This window comes from Saccopteryx leptura, chromosome 6, assembly GCF_036850995.1.
Source record: "Saccopteryx leptura isolate mSacLep1 chromosome 6, mSacLep1_pri_phased_curated, whole genome shotgun sequence".
In the NCBI taxonomy this organism is placed as follows: Eukaryota; Metazoa; Chordata; class Mammalia; order Chiroptera; family Emballonuridae; genus Saccopteryx; species Saccopteryx leptura.
The window spans coordinates 140,597,496-140,612,131 of record NC_089508.1 but is presented as its reverse complement, the minus strand read 5'-3'; the positions used below and the strand labels follow the sequence as shown (position 1 = coordinate 140,612,131).

The 14,636-nt window shown below is 39.4% G+C and overlaps 1 protein-coding gene across 3 annotated transcripts; it reads right to left on the bottom strand.

The window, feature by feature from the left end:
- Positions 1–7,117: 7,117 nt before the first annotated feature.
- Positions 7,118–13,644, bottom strand: LOC136377543 (EKC/KEOPS complex subunit TPRKB). 3 transcript variants are annotated; one of them, XM_066344460.1, is made up of 5 exons: positions 13,517–13,644; positions 10,959–11,118; positions 9,817–9,939; positions 7,903–8,079; positions 7,118–7,243 (listed from the first exon to the last, which is right to left on the bottom strand). In XM_066344460.1, exons 2-5 carry the CDS (start codon positions 11,097–11,099, stop codon positions 7,157–7,159), a joined length of 528 nt encoding a protein of 175 aa, XP_066200557.1. In that variant the 5' UTR covers positions 11,100–11,118; positions 13,517–13,644; the 3' UTR covers positions 7,118–7,156. The 3 variants fall into 3 exon arrangements, with proteins under 3 accessions (XP_066200557.1, XP_066200556.1, XP_066200559.1); XM_066344459.1 differs by lacking the exon at positions 13,517–13,644 and adding an exon at positions 13,117–13,466; XM_066344462.1 differs by lacking the exons at positions 9,817–9,939; positions 13,517–13,644 and adding an exon at positions 13,117–13,472.
- Between the last annotated feature and the right edge of the window lie 992 nt (positions 13,645–14,636).

Sequence of the window (14,636 nt, the reverse complement as noted above, 5' to 3'; positions counted from 1 at the left end):
GGAGAAGAAGAAAAACGACAACAACAATAACAACAAACAACAATGAGGAACATATATATAAAGAAAATGGCAGTAAATATTAATAATAAATATTCATACTAGGCCCTGGTTGGTTGGCTCAGCGCTAGAGCGTCAGCCCAGTGTGTGGATGTTCCTGGTTCAATTCCTGGTCAGGGCACACTGGAGAAGCACCCATCTGCTTCTCCACCCTTCCCCCTCTACTTCCTCTCTGTCTCTCTCTTCCTCTCCTGCAGCCAAGGCTCCACTGGAGCAGAGTTAGCCCTGGTGCTGAGGATGGCTCCATGGCCTCTGCTTCAGGTGTTAGAATGGCTCCGATTGCAGCAAAGCAAGTACCCAGAGAGGCCGAGCATTGCCCCCTGGTGGGTATGCCAGGTTGATCCCGGTCGGGGACATGCGGGAGACTGTTTGCCTCCTCTTCCCACCGCCGCTTCTCTCTTTGAAAAAGTACAAAAATAATAATAAGCATTAATACAAGTGAATTAAATCATCCAATTAAAAGACACAGGATAGCTGAATGGATAAGAAAACATGACCCATGTATATACTGTCTACAAGAAACCCACCTAAGAAGAAAAGATATACACAGACTGAAAGTGAAGTGATACAAAAGAATATTCCATGCAAATGAAAAAAAAATAAAAGCTGGCATAGCAATGTTTGTATCCTACAAAATAAGACTTCAAAACAAAGGTTGGAACAAGGAACAAAGAAGGTCACTACATAATACTAAAGGGCTTGATTCAAGAAGAGGATATAACCCTTGTAAACATACGTAACCCAACAGAGGAGCATCTAAATATACAAAGAAAATCTTAGTGGAAATTAAGTGACAGACAGACAGCATTAGAGTCATAACAGGGGAGTTTAGCACTCCAATGAATTCAACGGCTAGATCTTCCAGACAAAAAAATCAACAATGCAACATTGACCTTAAATGACACAATAGATCAGATGGATTTAATTGATCTTTACAGAACATTTCACAACAAAGCAGCAGAACATACATTCTTCTCAAGTGCACATGAAGCATACTCAAAGACAGATGACATGCTAGGACACAAAATAAGCCTTTTTTTTTAAGAGAGAGGAGGGGAGATAAAGAGACAGAATCCCACATGTGCCCTGACCACGATCCACCCAGCAAACCCTATATCAAGGCGATGCTCAAATCAATGAGCTATCCTCAGTGCCTGAGGCCAAAACTCAATGCAATTGAGACACTGGCTCCAAGGGGGGAAGAGAGAGAAAGGGAAGAGGGAAGGGAAGAGAAGCAGAAGGTCGCTTCTTATGTGTGCCCTGACCTGGTATTGAACCTGGGGCATCCACACATCAGGCCAACATTCTATCCACTGAGCCAACTGGCCAGGGAAGGACAAAGAATAAGTTTTAATTAATTCAAGAATATTGAAATAAGCCCTGTCCACATAGCTCGGGTGGTTGGAGCATTTTCCTGAAGCGTAGAAGCTGCCAGTTCAATCCCTGGTCAGGGCACATACAGAAACAGATTGTTACTCTCTTCTACTCTTTCACTTTCTCTCTCTAAAATCAATAAAATATGCATTAGAAAATATAAAAAATCATATCAAGCATCTTCTCTGACCACAATGTCATGTATAAAACTAGATATCAATTACAATAGATACATGACAAACATTCAAACACACAGTGATGAAATAACATGTTATTAAACAATAATTGGGTTAACAATGAGATAAAAAAAGAAATCAAAAGTCATCTGGAGACAAATTGAAATGAACACACAACCACCCAAAATATATGGGATAGAGCAAAAGCAGTCCTGAGAGGGAAGTTCATAGCATTATAAGCCTACGTCAAGAAGAAAAATCTCCAAAATACAATCTAAATTTATACCTAAAGGAACTAGAAAAGAATAACCAACAATGCCTGGGTAAGTCGAAGGAAATAAATAATAAAAATCAGAAAAAAGCCTGACCCATAGTGTTGCAGTGGATTGAGCATCAGTTGGCACACTGAGGGTCCAAGATCACAATCCCGAGGTTGCTAGCAATAGGAAGGGCTCAGTGGCTTGAGCATAGGCTGCCAGCTTGAGCATGGACATGCCAGCCTGAGACCCAGGTTGCCAGCTTGAGTACAGGATCATTGCTGTCATTTCAAGGTTGTTGACTAGAGCCTAAATGTCACTGGCGAGAAGTCCAAAAGTCACTGGTTTGAAGCTCAAGGTTGCTGGTGAGCTAGGGGTCACTGGCTCGGCTTAAGCCCCTGGTCAAGGCACACGTGAGAAACAATCAATAAACAACTAAAGTGAAACAATTGCAAGTTAATGCTTCTCCTCTAACTCCGCCCCCTATCTCCCTTTCTATTTCCCTCTCAAAAGTAAATATATAAATAAAAATAAAGAAAGAAGATAAATGCCATAGAGACAAAGAAATAATATAAAAAATCAATAAAATAAAAAGCTGGTCCTTTGAAGAGATAAATGAGATTGACAAAACTTTAACTATACTCCTCAGGAAAAAAAGACAGAGGATCCAAATAAAAAAAATAAAAACTGACACCACAGAAACACAAAGGATTGTAAGAAAATACTAGGAACGACTATATGCCAACAAAATGAATAAATTCCTAGAAACATACAATCCTCCAAAATTGAATTACACAGAATCAGAAAATCTGAATAAACCAATTACAGCTTATAAAACTAAAGCAGGAATCAAAAAAGCCCCAGGAAAAAAAAAGTTACAGCAGAGGGCTTCACAAGCAAATTTTACCATTCAAAGAACAAATACTTACCCTTTTCAAACTATTCCAAAAATTTCAAAAGGAGAAAAGACTCTCTGTCTAGGAAGCCAGCATATTCCTATTTCCAAAACCAGATAAAGACACTACAAAATAGAAAAATTATAGGCCAATAATATGTGTGATGAACGTAAGTGATAAAATTCTTTTTTCCCCCTTTTTTAACAGAGACAGAGAGAGAGAGGGGTAGGTAGGATCAAATGGACAGGAAGAGAGAGAGATTAGAAGCATCAATTCTTTGTTGCAGCACCTTAGTTGTTCACTGATTGCTTTGTCATATCTGCCTTGACCAGGGGGCTATAGCAGAGCGAGTGACTCCTTGTTCAAGCCAGCGACCCTGGGCTCAAGCCAGCGACCCTGGGCTCAAGCCAGTGCTCTTGGACTTCAAGCCAGTAACCTTTGGCCTCAAGCCAGTGACCATGGGTCATGTCTATTATCCATCTCAAGACAGCGACCCCACACTCAAGCCAGATGAGCGCGCACTCAAGCGGTGACCTCAGTATTTTGAACCTGGGTCTTCTGCATCCCAGTCCGACATGCTCTATTCACTGCACCACTGCCTGGTTAGGCAGATGCTAAAATTCTTAACAAAATAAGAGCAAACTGGATCCAGAAATACATTAAAGAGTTCAGACATCATAATCAAGTGCAATTTATTGTGGTGATTCAAGGTTGGTACAATATTTGCAAATCAATAAACATGATATATCACATAGACAAAACACAGGATAAAAATCACATGTTCATATCAAAAGAATCAGAAAAAGCATTTGGTAAAATCCAGCATCCACTTATGATAAAAATTCTCAGCAAAGTGAGAGATTAGAGGAATCATAGCTTAATTAAGGACATATATAAGAAACCCGCAGCCAACATCATACTCAATGGGAAAAAAACTAAGCAATTCTCTTAAGATCAGAAAAAATACAAGGATGTCCACATTCACCATCTTATTCAGCATAGCCATGGAACTCCTAGCCACAGTGATCAGACAAGAGGAATAAAAGGCATCCTACCAAAAAGGAGAAAGTAAAACTGTCATCATTTCCAGAGGGCATTATATTATACACAGAAAACCCTAAAGACTCTACCAGAAAAGTAGATATAATAAATAAATTTGGCACAGTACAGAGTACAAATTAATATTCAGAAATTGGTGGCATTTTTATAAACCAATAATGAACTATCAGAAAGAGAACTAAGAAAACAATTCCATTTATTATCGCAATCACAACAATAACAAAAAATAAGGTACCTAGGAATAAATTTAACCAAGGAGGTAAAAGGCTTGTACTTGGAAAATCATAAGATGCTCAGGAAACAAACTGAAGAAGAGACAAATAAGTGGAAGCACATACTGTGTTCATGAATAACAAAAATAAATAGTAAAGCCCATACTACACAAAGCAATGTACAGCTTCAACGTAATTCCCGTTATCAATTCCAAAGGCGTAACTCACAAATCTAGAACAAATATTCCAAAAAATTTATGAGACCACAAAAGACCCCAAATAGTCTCAGCAATATTAAGAAGAACAAAGTTGGAGGTATCATATTACTTGTTATTAAATTATATGAAAAGGCCTAGGGTTCCAAACAGCAAGATATTGGCACAAGAACTGGCATAAAGATCACTGGAACAGAATAGAGAGCACAGAAATAAAGCCACGCCTTCATGGACAATTAATATTTGACACAGGAGGCAAAAACATACAATGGGTAAAGAAAGTATTTTCAATCAATGGTGTTAGGATAACTGAACAGATACATGCAAAATGAAAAAGAAAAAAGAAACTTGACTACCAACTCATACCTTACAAAGAATAAACTCAAAATGAATTTAAGATTTAAATTTGGTCCAAGAAGAGAACATACACAGTAAAATTTCAGATATTTCTCATCGTAATATTTTTGCCAATATATCTCCTTGGATAAGAAAAACAGGAAAAAATAAACAAATGGAACTACATCAGACTAAAAAGCTCTTGCAAAGGAAAAGAAACCATAAATAAAATAGAAAAGGAACCCACTGAATGGGAGAATATATTTGCCAATAATACATGATAACAGGTTAGTGTCTAAAATATATAAACATACAAGTCAACAGTAAGAAGACAAACAACTCAATTAATGGGCCAAGGACCTGAAGAGATTCTTCTCCAAAGAGCACATACAGGTGGCCAATTGGCCTATGAGAAAATGCTCAACATCAGTAATGATCAGAAATGCAAACTAAAACCTCAATTAGATAGCATCTAATGCCTGTCAGAATGGCTGTCATCAATAAATCAACAAAAGTGCTGAGGAGGATATTCAAAAAACATCCTCACATGCTGTTAGTGGGAATGTAGACTGGTGCAGCTACTATAAAAAGTACTATGAAGTTTCTTCAAAAAATAAAAATGGAACTGTTTTTTCATTCATCAAACCCACTTTTGGGTATATATGTGGAGAAAACTGCAGTACTAATTCCAGAGAACATATGCACCCCTATGTTTACTGCAGCATTATTTACAACCGCCAAAGTACCCATCAGTAAGGCGAGTGGATAGAAAGGCTGTAGTATGTTTAAACAATGAAATACTACTTGAAAGCAGTGCATGCTGGAAATAGCAGGATGAGATTCACTAATAGAAAATGTTTAGGCTCTCAGAACAAAGATTAGAAGCCAGTATGTTGCTTGTCCTTTACATCACCCCCTGAAAACTTCTGCTGTTTCACTGAATTATTTATACCAACTAATAAATATCTGAGTAAGGTTGAGACTGGACTTCTGTCCTTCAGTCTGCTGACCACCCCTAGAGCATTTCCTCTGTTCTCCAAGTAACTCATTGTCTCCGTGACAGGAGAGTATTATGTTAAGTGAAATAAGCCAGGTAGAGAAGAACAAATACCATACAATCTCAGCATATGTGGAATGAACACTCTAATGAACTTACCAACAAAATAGAAACTGAGGCATGCTGAGACCTGTCAGAGGGAAGGTGGTTGGGGGTGGTGGTGGATGAAATATGAAGATACCAAGCAAAAATCTGATATCTAAATAATACATAGACATAGACAATAGTGTGGTGGTAGCAGGAGGGAAACGGGTGGGGACAGGTGCACATGGGCACAGCTGGGATAAATGGGGACAGGACTTTGCCTTGGGCAATGGTGCAGATGCAGTGTGGAGATGTTTTATTGACTTGTACACTTCAAACCTGTATGGTTTTGTGAACCAACGTCACCCCGATAAAGTCAAGAAAATAAAAAAAGGCAAAACACAACAACCCCCTCTTTAGGGCTCAGGGGAGAGGACATCTGGCCAACATGAGAGGATGAAAAAGCCTGTGGGCAGGTTAAGTCTGCAGGCAGGCTCTGCTCAGGAATATCTATCATTTCCTTCCCCTCTGCCTCTATTTTTATCTTCTTTCCTAAAATGTAGAAAACAGAATCTCCCATCGGCCGCCTTCCCAGCTCCAAAACCAAACAAAATGGAGCACATATTGCACAGAAGCCTTGAGGAGACTGGGTCCCGAGTCACAGCAATGAATCTTCCCACTGATTCACACTGGCACTGGACAGTGAGCAAGACAAACTTTTGTCACATAAAGTCAGTTAGCTTCATGGTCCAGGACTGTAGCCTAATCCACCCCAGAACTTCACACACCATGGCCCTTGGGTCATTCCTGACACTCATCATTTACGTACTGTCAGTAGATGCTTCTGAACTACAACAGCTAGAGATGAGTAAATGCAAAACAGACCACACAGCCTGCACCCAGTCCTTCATAAAAAGGTTTGCTCAACCCTAACCTAGTCTACCTTGATTGACACAATGAAAACAAAGTGAGAAAAAAATCCAAACCATTCAGCAAACATGATTTGATACTAGCAGTAAGACCTTCAGCAAGTTACTGTTATTTTAGTGGCTGTGTACAAAATGGGGGTAATAACAGTATCTATCCCCTAATGTGTTATGAGAATGAAATTAATTCTTGCATGTAAAACAGAACAGGAAGCTTTGGAAGAGGGATGCTGGAGTATACAGAGTAAGGGCAGGGATATAAGCTGGTGCATAGAAAATCAATAAGGCAAAAACCTAGCACCGTCTAGATATCTAGTAAATGTTTGTAATTACTATTCCAATTATATAAAAGCAAAATATAATTTAATGGAAATAGACTAGAAGTAAAATAACAAATAATACTAACAGTGATTATCTTTAAAACTACGAACAGGTAGGATTTGAAGGGTTTTTTCCATTTTTTATGGCATTTTGTGTTGTAAATTTTTCTATGATGAACATATATACAGTTCATAATCAGAAAAAAAATCATTTTACAAATGCTAAAAAATTTTAATATTTGTCATTTCACAAAACATCTTTTGTTGACATTCTACAAATGACACCATCCAATAATGTCCCAATATTTTCTTCTTGTGAAGATAGTTTATATATCTATAAAAATAAAAGACAAAATATGCTAATTATCCATGCACTACTAAGTTTTATTATACAAACATACATAAGTGAAATTTAATATCATTCAATTATTGGAATAATGGCATAAAATTACAAATGTGATGAAAATAATGCACAGTAGATGGCAATTAGTCACTTAGGCCAAAAGTACCCTTTAAATTGCAGTTATGATGGTAACTCTCTAAACAAAGAAATCAAATCTGTACCTGTTTTAAAAGCATACATCTAGACATTAACTTCATACTTCATTTATTTATATTACAAATGTACTCTGTAAGCTGATATTTAATTCTCAATTCTTTCTTAATTAAAGAATGCTTTTTATCAAATAAGTTTTTTCCTTTTTTATGTTTACTGAGGTGACAGTGGTTAACAAAATCATACAGGTTTCAGGTGTACAAATAACTCTATTTAAGACAACATCCGAAATGTCTGTCAACATTTATCCCCACAACCCTACACATAAGCCTGCATCTTCTAATTTTGTGTATGTGATATTATTTATGAAATAATTTTTATTACATTAATCTTTCCAAAAAGTTCAAAAAAATACCAGCATTTGTGAGCAACAGCATCAGCATCAGCGTTACCACTAGACCTTATCTATCACACTCTACAAATGTGGCCTTACAAACCTTTTTGACTTCTGTAATATTTGTTATTTCCGGAAGACTTTTCAGAGAAACTGGAAGACCCTCTACTTGAGATATTAGGTCTACTTGATCTATTTGTTTTTTTCCATCTTCAATGTAAACAATCAGAATTGAGGTGTCATTTGCTGAGATACCAAATTTTTTCAAAGCCTCTGAAATCTAAGGGAAAAAAAGACAAAAATCAGTAGTTTTCTCACAAGCACCTTCCCGTTTGCTGTCTTCCCTGCTGGGGTTCTTATTTTCATATCCTAAGGGTCTCTCTGCCTACTGTTTATATCTTATGATTCCTTCCGAACATCCACCAGTTCCCCCTCTAGAGCACTCTGCTCTAAGGGGCACCTCATTCCTATGGAATCAAGCTCAGACTTCCAGCATGGTGCACAAAGAACCCCTGCCTCTGGCCACAGAGGACCCTCAGCCATGTACTCCCGAGTCCCAGCCAGTCAGGACTATTTGGAGATCCCATCATCATTTCACACTTCTCTGCCTCTGCTCACACTTTGTTCTCTGCCTGGAGTGTCCTCATTCTTCAAAGTCCAGTTCAAATGTCACTCCCCACAGCACCCACCTTACAGAATCAGTTGTTCTTCGCTGTTCCCAGAGATGTGAATTATTATTCCCATTAATCATTTATCATTATCAACTGAACTTCTATCTTGTTCATCTGCCTATCTCAGAAATAGTTTCTTCTCTTTCTGACACTAAGTGGAATGGGAACAAACTCAATAGATGTTTATTGAATTAGTTTATTTCAAATGATATAAAAAACAAAACAGTAGCTATCTGGCAATTTTTTCCTCCAGGACCTGAGGAATTCTATTACCATGCATTTTATAACTATTTCAAATATCTATATTTTAAACCATACTACACATTTCCAAATTTTTTTGATGATATCTGTACCTAATGGTGTGAATAATAGAATAGAAATATTAAAACTTTATCAGCAAAGTTTATTCATATTTTCATGTGCCACATAAGGAATGTCTTTACTTCTTTTTTTTTTTTTTTTGTATTTTTCTGAAGCTGGAAACAGGGAGAGACAGTCAGACAGACTCCCGCATGCGCCCGACCGGGATCCACCCGGCACGCCCACCAGGGGCGACGCTCTGCCCACCAGGGGGCGATGCTCTGCCCCTCTGGGGCGTCGCTCTGCCGCGACCAGAGCCACTCTAGCGCCTGGGGCAGAGGCCAAGGAGCCATCCCCAGCGCCCGGGCCATCCTTGCTCCAATGGAGCCTTGGCTGCGGGAGGGGAAGAGAGAGACAGAGAGGAAGGAGGGGGCGGGGGTGGAGAAGCAAATGGGCGCTTCTCCTATGTGCCCTGGCCGGAATCGAACCCGGGTCCCCTGCACGCCAGGCCGACGCTCTACCGCTGAGCCAACCGGCCAGGGCTGTCTTTAGCTCAATAACTGATAACTAACAGTATCTCAACCACAAACTTCCTGTGAACTGAGTTTGTGAATAAGCATGTGATAAGGGCTGTTCTCTGTACCAGGCAGGCTTCTGTTATACAGAAAAAATATGGATTCTACCCTTAAAGAGTGTACTGGGAGATTAAAGGATGCATAGGACAGCAGAGAAATATCCACACCTACTGTTTTATCAGTTTGATTTCAGTATCATTTAGAGGAATCTTTCTGTTCCTATGTACATAAAATTATCCACACCTAACTTAGTGAAACTTTTATCATATGTGTAGTGACTCCAAAGCTTATTTTTCTAGTAAAAGGCAGTGCTAAACTTCAACTCTCTGTCTAACCTCTCTTAACTATTATTCTGTTTTGTTATTAACAATAGGCTTACGGGAATTTAGCCACCAACTCAACGCTAAAGAACTCACACCTTATCATGACAAGGTCAAGAAAAGCAAAATGAGTCAAATCCATATTAATTACATTGTTATTTGGGGACAGGTTGAAAATAATTTCAGTAGGTAGAGTTCTCGTCTTCATTTTTCCTAGTTTGTACAGATGAACTGCTTTGTTTGTTGCCAAAAGTATCTGAAATGGATCGATGATCTACTGAAGAGAACAAAGAGAATTACACACAGAGAATCTGGGGTACTCTGCAGATGCACGCCCCATCCGATGGTAACTCCGTGGTCGGGCTGTTTTACCTCATCACAATTCCTATAAACTATACTTTCAAAACTGATAGCAAGGACCTGGGTTTCAGAAAAATCATAGAATTTTAAAGCTTCAAAACTCTTAAAGATGAAGGGTATGCAACAGAATTGAATGACAAGATAACCTGGACATGTTTTCTTTGAATATATGTACCCTGATTTATTGATATCACCCCATTAAAATAAAAATTTATTTATAAAAAAAACCAAAAACAAAAAACTCTTAAAGAGTTAAAAATTTAAATATAACATTTATCAAGGGATAATATTATCAGAAAAATTATATTCTAAACATTTTATACTTGCAATGTTTTTTTAAAATCTTAAACCTACCCTATGAAATCTGTATTCTTATTCATCAGCAGTGGATGAGGAAATGAAGGCGAGGGATCTCTGGGTATGAATGCCAGCTCTGACACTCACCAAAAAGAGAACTCGGGCAAATTCCTTAGTGTTTCATCTGTCAGATGCAGATAATCAGCACACACTGCATGGATTTAGGTGATCAGTACATCTAAAGCCCTTAGGACGATGCCGGGAACAGAGTAAACACTATATAAAGGTCGGCTACCATCTGGGCAAAGTCATAATAATCGACAGAGTGGAGATGAAGTCTGTGTAAGCTGACTCCACAGTGTGTGCTCTCGGCACCATGCAATGCCTTCTTTGCAGAGATGGGCACCTGTCATTCTGAAGCCAGGCCACTACCTTTCCTATTTCCTAGCGTAGGGGTCTGACACTTCAGCTTCTATTCAGTTTAATTCAAGGCTGCCCAAATCTGACTCCACTCCACAGCTTGGACAGAAACTTTGTACTTGAAGGTGACGATTTTAGGCAAACCTTGTGAAAAATAACCTCATGAAAAACTAACATGTTCTGAAATGTCTTGAATCTCTCATCAATAGTACTTACCATTGTAGGGTTTATTAGTGAACCATCAATAGAACCTTCCATGGCCTTTTTTCTCAATTCTCCAGCATTTTTCACATCTTTAAATAACAGAAGAGTCACCCTGCATCCTGGAAAGAGGTCCAGCTCATGTGTTGACTGCATTTCATAGGTAAGCAGGATTCTAAAGCATACAACCAAAAAAACCGAAACACTTCTTTTGATTAAGTTAACACTACAGTTTATAACAAAATATCCTTGTTAACAAATAAATGAAAATAACTTTAATACTGGCATGACAGAAATGTTATCTAGAAAAATTTATCCTCAAAGCACATTTGGCAGCTTCATGAGATATTATCTTCCTAACACTGCTGAGCTTTTTGTAGCTTCCTCTCCTTGGGGAAGGATCAAGGTTGCTGCCTGATCCCCGGTTGTACAGATGAGGCGAGCTCAGATACACCTGTGAGGAGCAGCTTACTCTGTGGACAACAGGGAGCAGAACACCAGGAATTCTACAGACCACAGTTTATCTATGGTATTAAGGAATCCGCACTTCCACTCATCCTTTTTAACCTTTGAGCTCATCATTGTACTTGTATTTTAGCATAACATACACACACATATTAAGGAAGAAAATAACTTTATACAAAAGTTATGGCATGACCCAACGATCAGTATTTCACACATGGATTTTAGCAGAGAGGGCAGACTATTAAAGAATCAATAATATTAGACTTAAAAGAAGCATAAGAGACAACTCAAATAACTAGAGAGATATAACTATAACCTTGGATGGAAAAACAAAGCCCTGAAAAAGTTTGAATTCTAAAAAAATTTCAATCAGTCTTAATAAGATTTGAGTGAAGCAATTTGATAGGTTCATATAATCAATCTATTTTGATGGTTCCATTTCTAGAACTCTTTCTCAGAAATCAATTAGAAACTGAGAATTTATGTAATAAGATATCCTTATTCTAACAGAAAAATACTGAAAAACTATTATCTAATAACAGGGGACAGTTTGTGACTAAACAACCATTGAAAACTGTAGTCTATTAAATGCCTGAACTGTGCTGGCACAGTGGATAAAGCATCAACTTAGAACACTGTGGTTGCCAATTCAAAAGCCTGGGCTTGCCTGGTCCAGGCACATACAGGAGTTGATGCTTTCTGCTCCTCCCCCTTCCTTCTCCCTCCCTCCTTCTCTTTTATAAAAAAGAATTGATAAAGTCTTGAAGAAAAAAAAACAACTGTAGTCTATTAAAGTAGTTAAAGATGTGTCAAAACAGCAAGAAATAACATTAAATTATGATTGCTTCTCGGCCTTTTGGCTAAAATCAAGTGTAAAATATCTGATTGGAAAAGAAAACATAAAATATGGCATAAATTCTGTGGTTTTTAAAAAAAGATACACAGTCAACAAAAAAACACACCAGTGAAAATAGAGTATACAAAAAAGTTATACCAGACTTGGTGGAAAAACATCTGACGTTTTATGTTACAACCTGGAAAAAAAATCTATAAATAATGTACTGGTATATACGAGTTCAATCTTATGCTCATAATAGTGTCCAATGGAGAAATAACAGATACTGAAAGATATAACGAATATACTCAAAATATATACCCAAAAGATACAGGCAAAAAAGAAAAATGTGAAGGAAACACCCAAAATATGGCCATCTTGGATTATACTCAATCTTTTACTGTCCTCTACAAAAAATGCGTGTATGTTCCAAGTTTTCTTCAGGGACCACACAAAATATATTGAGTACATATAATCATGGAGGAAAAAAAACTTTTTGTGCTTTTAGTTTTCACATTGGGGGAAAGGGACCCTTAGAACACATCAAAATTGTCTGGCTTTGTTTTATATAATTCACTCAGGCCAGAACCTTAGAATCATTTCATTAAATCCATACAGTCTTGTCAATTTTGCCTCTTAAATACCATTTTATCCAGTCCACTTCTCCCCTATACCCACTGGCACCCACCTAGACCACCGTCTCTCATCTACAGCTGTGGCCTCCTAGGAGTGGTCGCCTCACAATACCTGCCCTCGGATCATCCAACCTCTACCCGGCAAAGTGATCCTTTCAAACTGCAAAGCAAATCTTGCCCTTGGGCCGCTCTTGTTATGAGCCCCCACTTTACGTTAAGGCGTTCCAGATTCCATGACCTGGGCCTTCCTCCTCTTCTGCTCCCAAGCACACCTCTGCCTGACCCTGCTCTTCCGGCTGTGGCCGCCATGGGCTTCTCGGCTTCAAGTCACCGAACTTTCTCCCACACTCTGCCCTCTCGGGCAGGTAGTTGTCCTGACTCGATTCTTGCCTCCCTCCAACTCGCTGCTATGAGCCCATTTACCAGAGCGCCCAGGGCCCCGGGGGCGGTCCCTATTACACGGGCTCCTTAGCCCCTGTCACAACGTGACATGAGCGTACAGTCCTAGGGGAGGCTTCCGTGCTGCCCTCCCAGAGCCTGGCCTCGGGAGGCGCTGGATAAACAAGAGCGGAGAATGCCAGTCGTCATCCCTAACACCCCGGTTACAGAAGCGCTACATTGCTCCTCCGCTCACCCACCTCCAGCACTCCTCCTTCCGGCCTGGCTCCGCGGCTCTAGCGACGGTAGGAGTCACCGCCTCTCACCCTTGCAGACCCGAAAGACTTTCCCCTCGGAAACAAAGACTTCAACTTCCGGAAGCTCGGTCACAACAGCGCCCTGTCCCTCAGTCCGCACCTACTTTCCGGATCCCCGCGAGGGAAGGTTCCGGACCTCAGTCCCACCAGCCCGTCTTCCGCAGATACTTCATCCTTAGCTTGAGGTCCGTCAGGAGACGCCAAGGAGAGCCAAGGCTCCCTCAGACACTTCCATGAGCGGAGCTGAAAGGATTCGTGGATCGGAAGCTGAGGTCTGGGTGCAAGTGTTAGCCTTGACCCTAACCTTTGTTGGGATTCGGCGAGAAGTCCGCACTCCATGCCTGCGCGAATATTGGCCAGGATGACTTCTACAGGTCTCTAGATTAAAATTCAAGTTCTTTTGGGAGGTAGGCGGGACTCAGTGTCCTTGCTTTCAGTTCGGTCTTTATAAGAGGATCCGCTAGAGGGGACCACACTCGGAGATTTGCTCTGGGTAAGAAGAGACTCGTGACTACATTAATGAAATCATCCTCTTCGTCTGCCAGGCTCAGAAATTTGGTTTGTCATCCTGAGTGTGTCAGCCCCAGGAGAGGAGTAATCCCCTAAATTTAAGGCTGTATTATCCAATTAAATACAGCATTCCAGGCAACAAAGGGAATTTAAAGGGACTAACGACACATAAGGCCTTAGCCTATTTAAGGAATTGCAAAGAGAAATGTGACTAGAACACGGTATGAATACATTTAATTGGAAAAACTATTCTGGCAAAAGTTAGGTATGTAGATTATATAAAGAACTCCTAGAACGCAAGAAAAAATATATAAGAGAAACAACCTAATTCAGAATGTGTCAAGTCCTAGATGGTTTGCTCAGTCAGCGCATCCTCTGGAACTCCCAAGGTTGCATATGGCATCCTGGTCAAGGCACATACAGGAAGCAAATGAACACACAAATAAGTAAAAAATGAACTGAGTGTTTCTCTTTCTCTCTCTCGGTCTAAAATCAGTCAATAATATATATATATATATACACATTTCAAAAACCTATTGGGTGACATTTGAAC

What these genes read in the sequence shown, in the direction of transcription:
- LOC136377543 (XM_066344459.1), bottom strand. Translation starts at nt 13,187, where the DNA reads ATGGCGGCCACAGCCGGAAGAGCAGGGTCAGGCAGAGGTGTGCTTGGG. An exon ending in CACTAATAAACCCTACAATG is followed by an intron (nt 9,940 to 10,958) that starts GTAAGTACTATT and finishes TCTCTTCAGTAG; the next exon opens with ATCATCGATCCATTTCAGAT. An exon ending in ATATTACAGAAGTCAAAAAG is followed by an intron (nt 7,244 to 7,902) that starts GTTTGTAAGGCC and finishes TTATTTTTATAG; the next exon opens with ATATATAAACTATCTTCACA.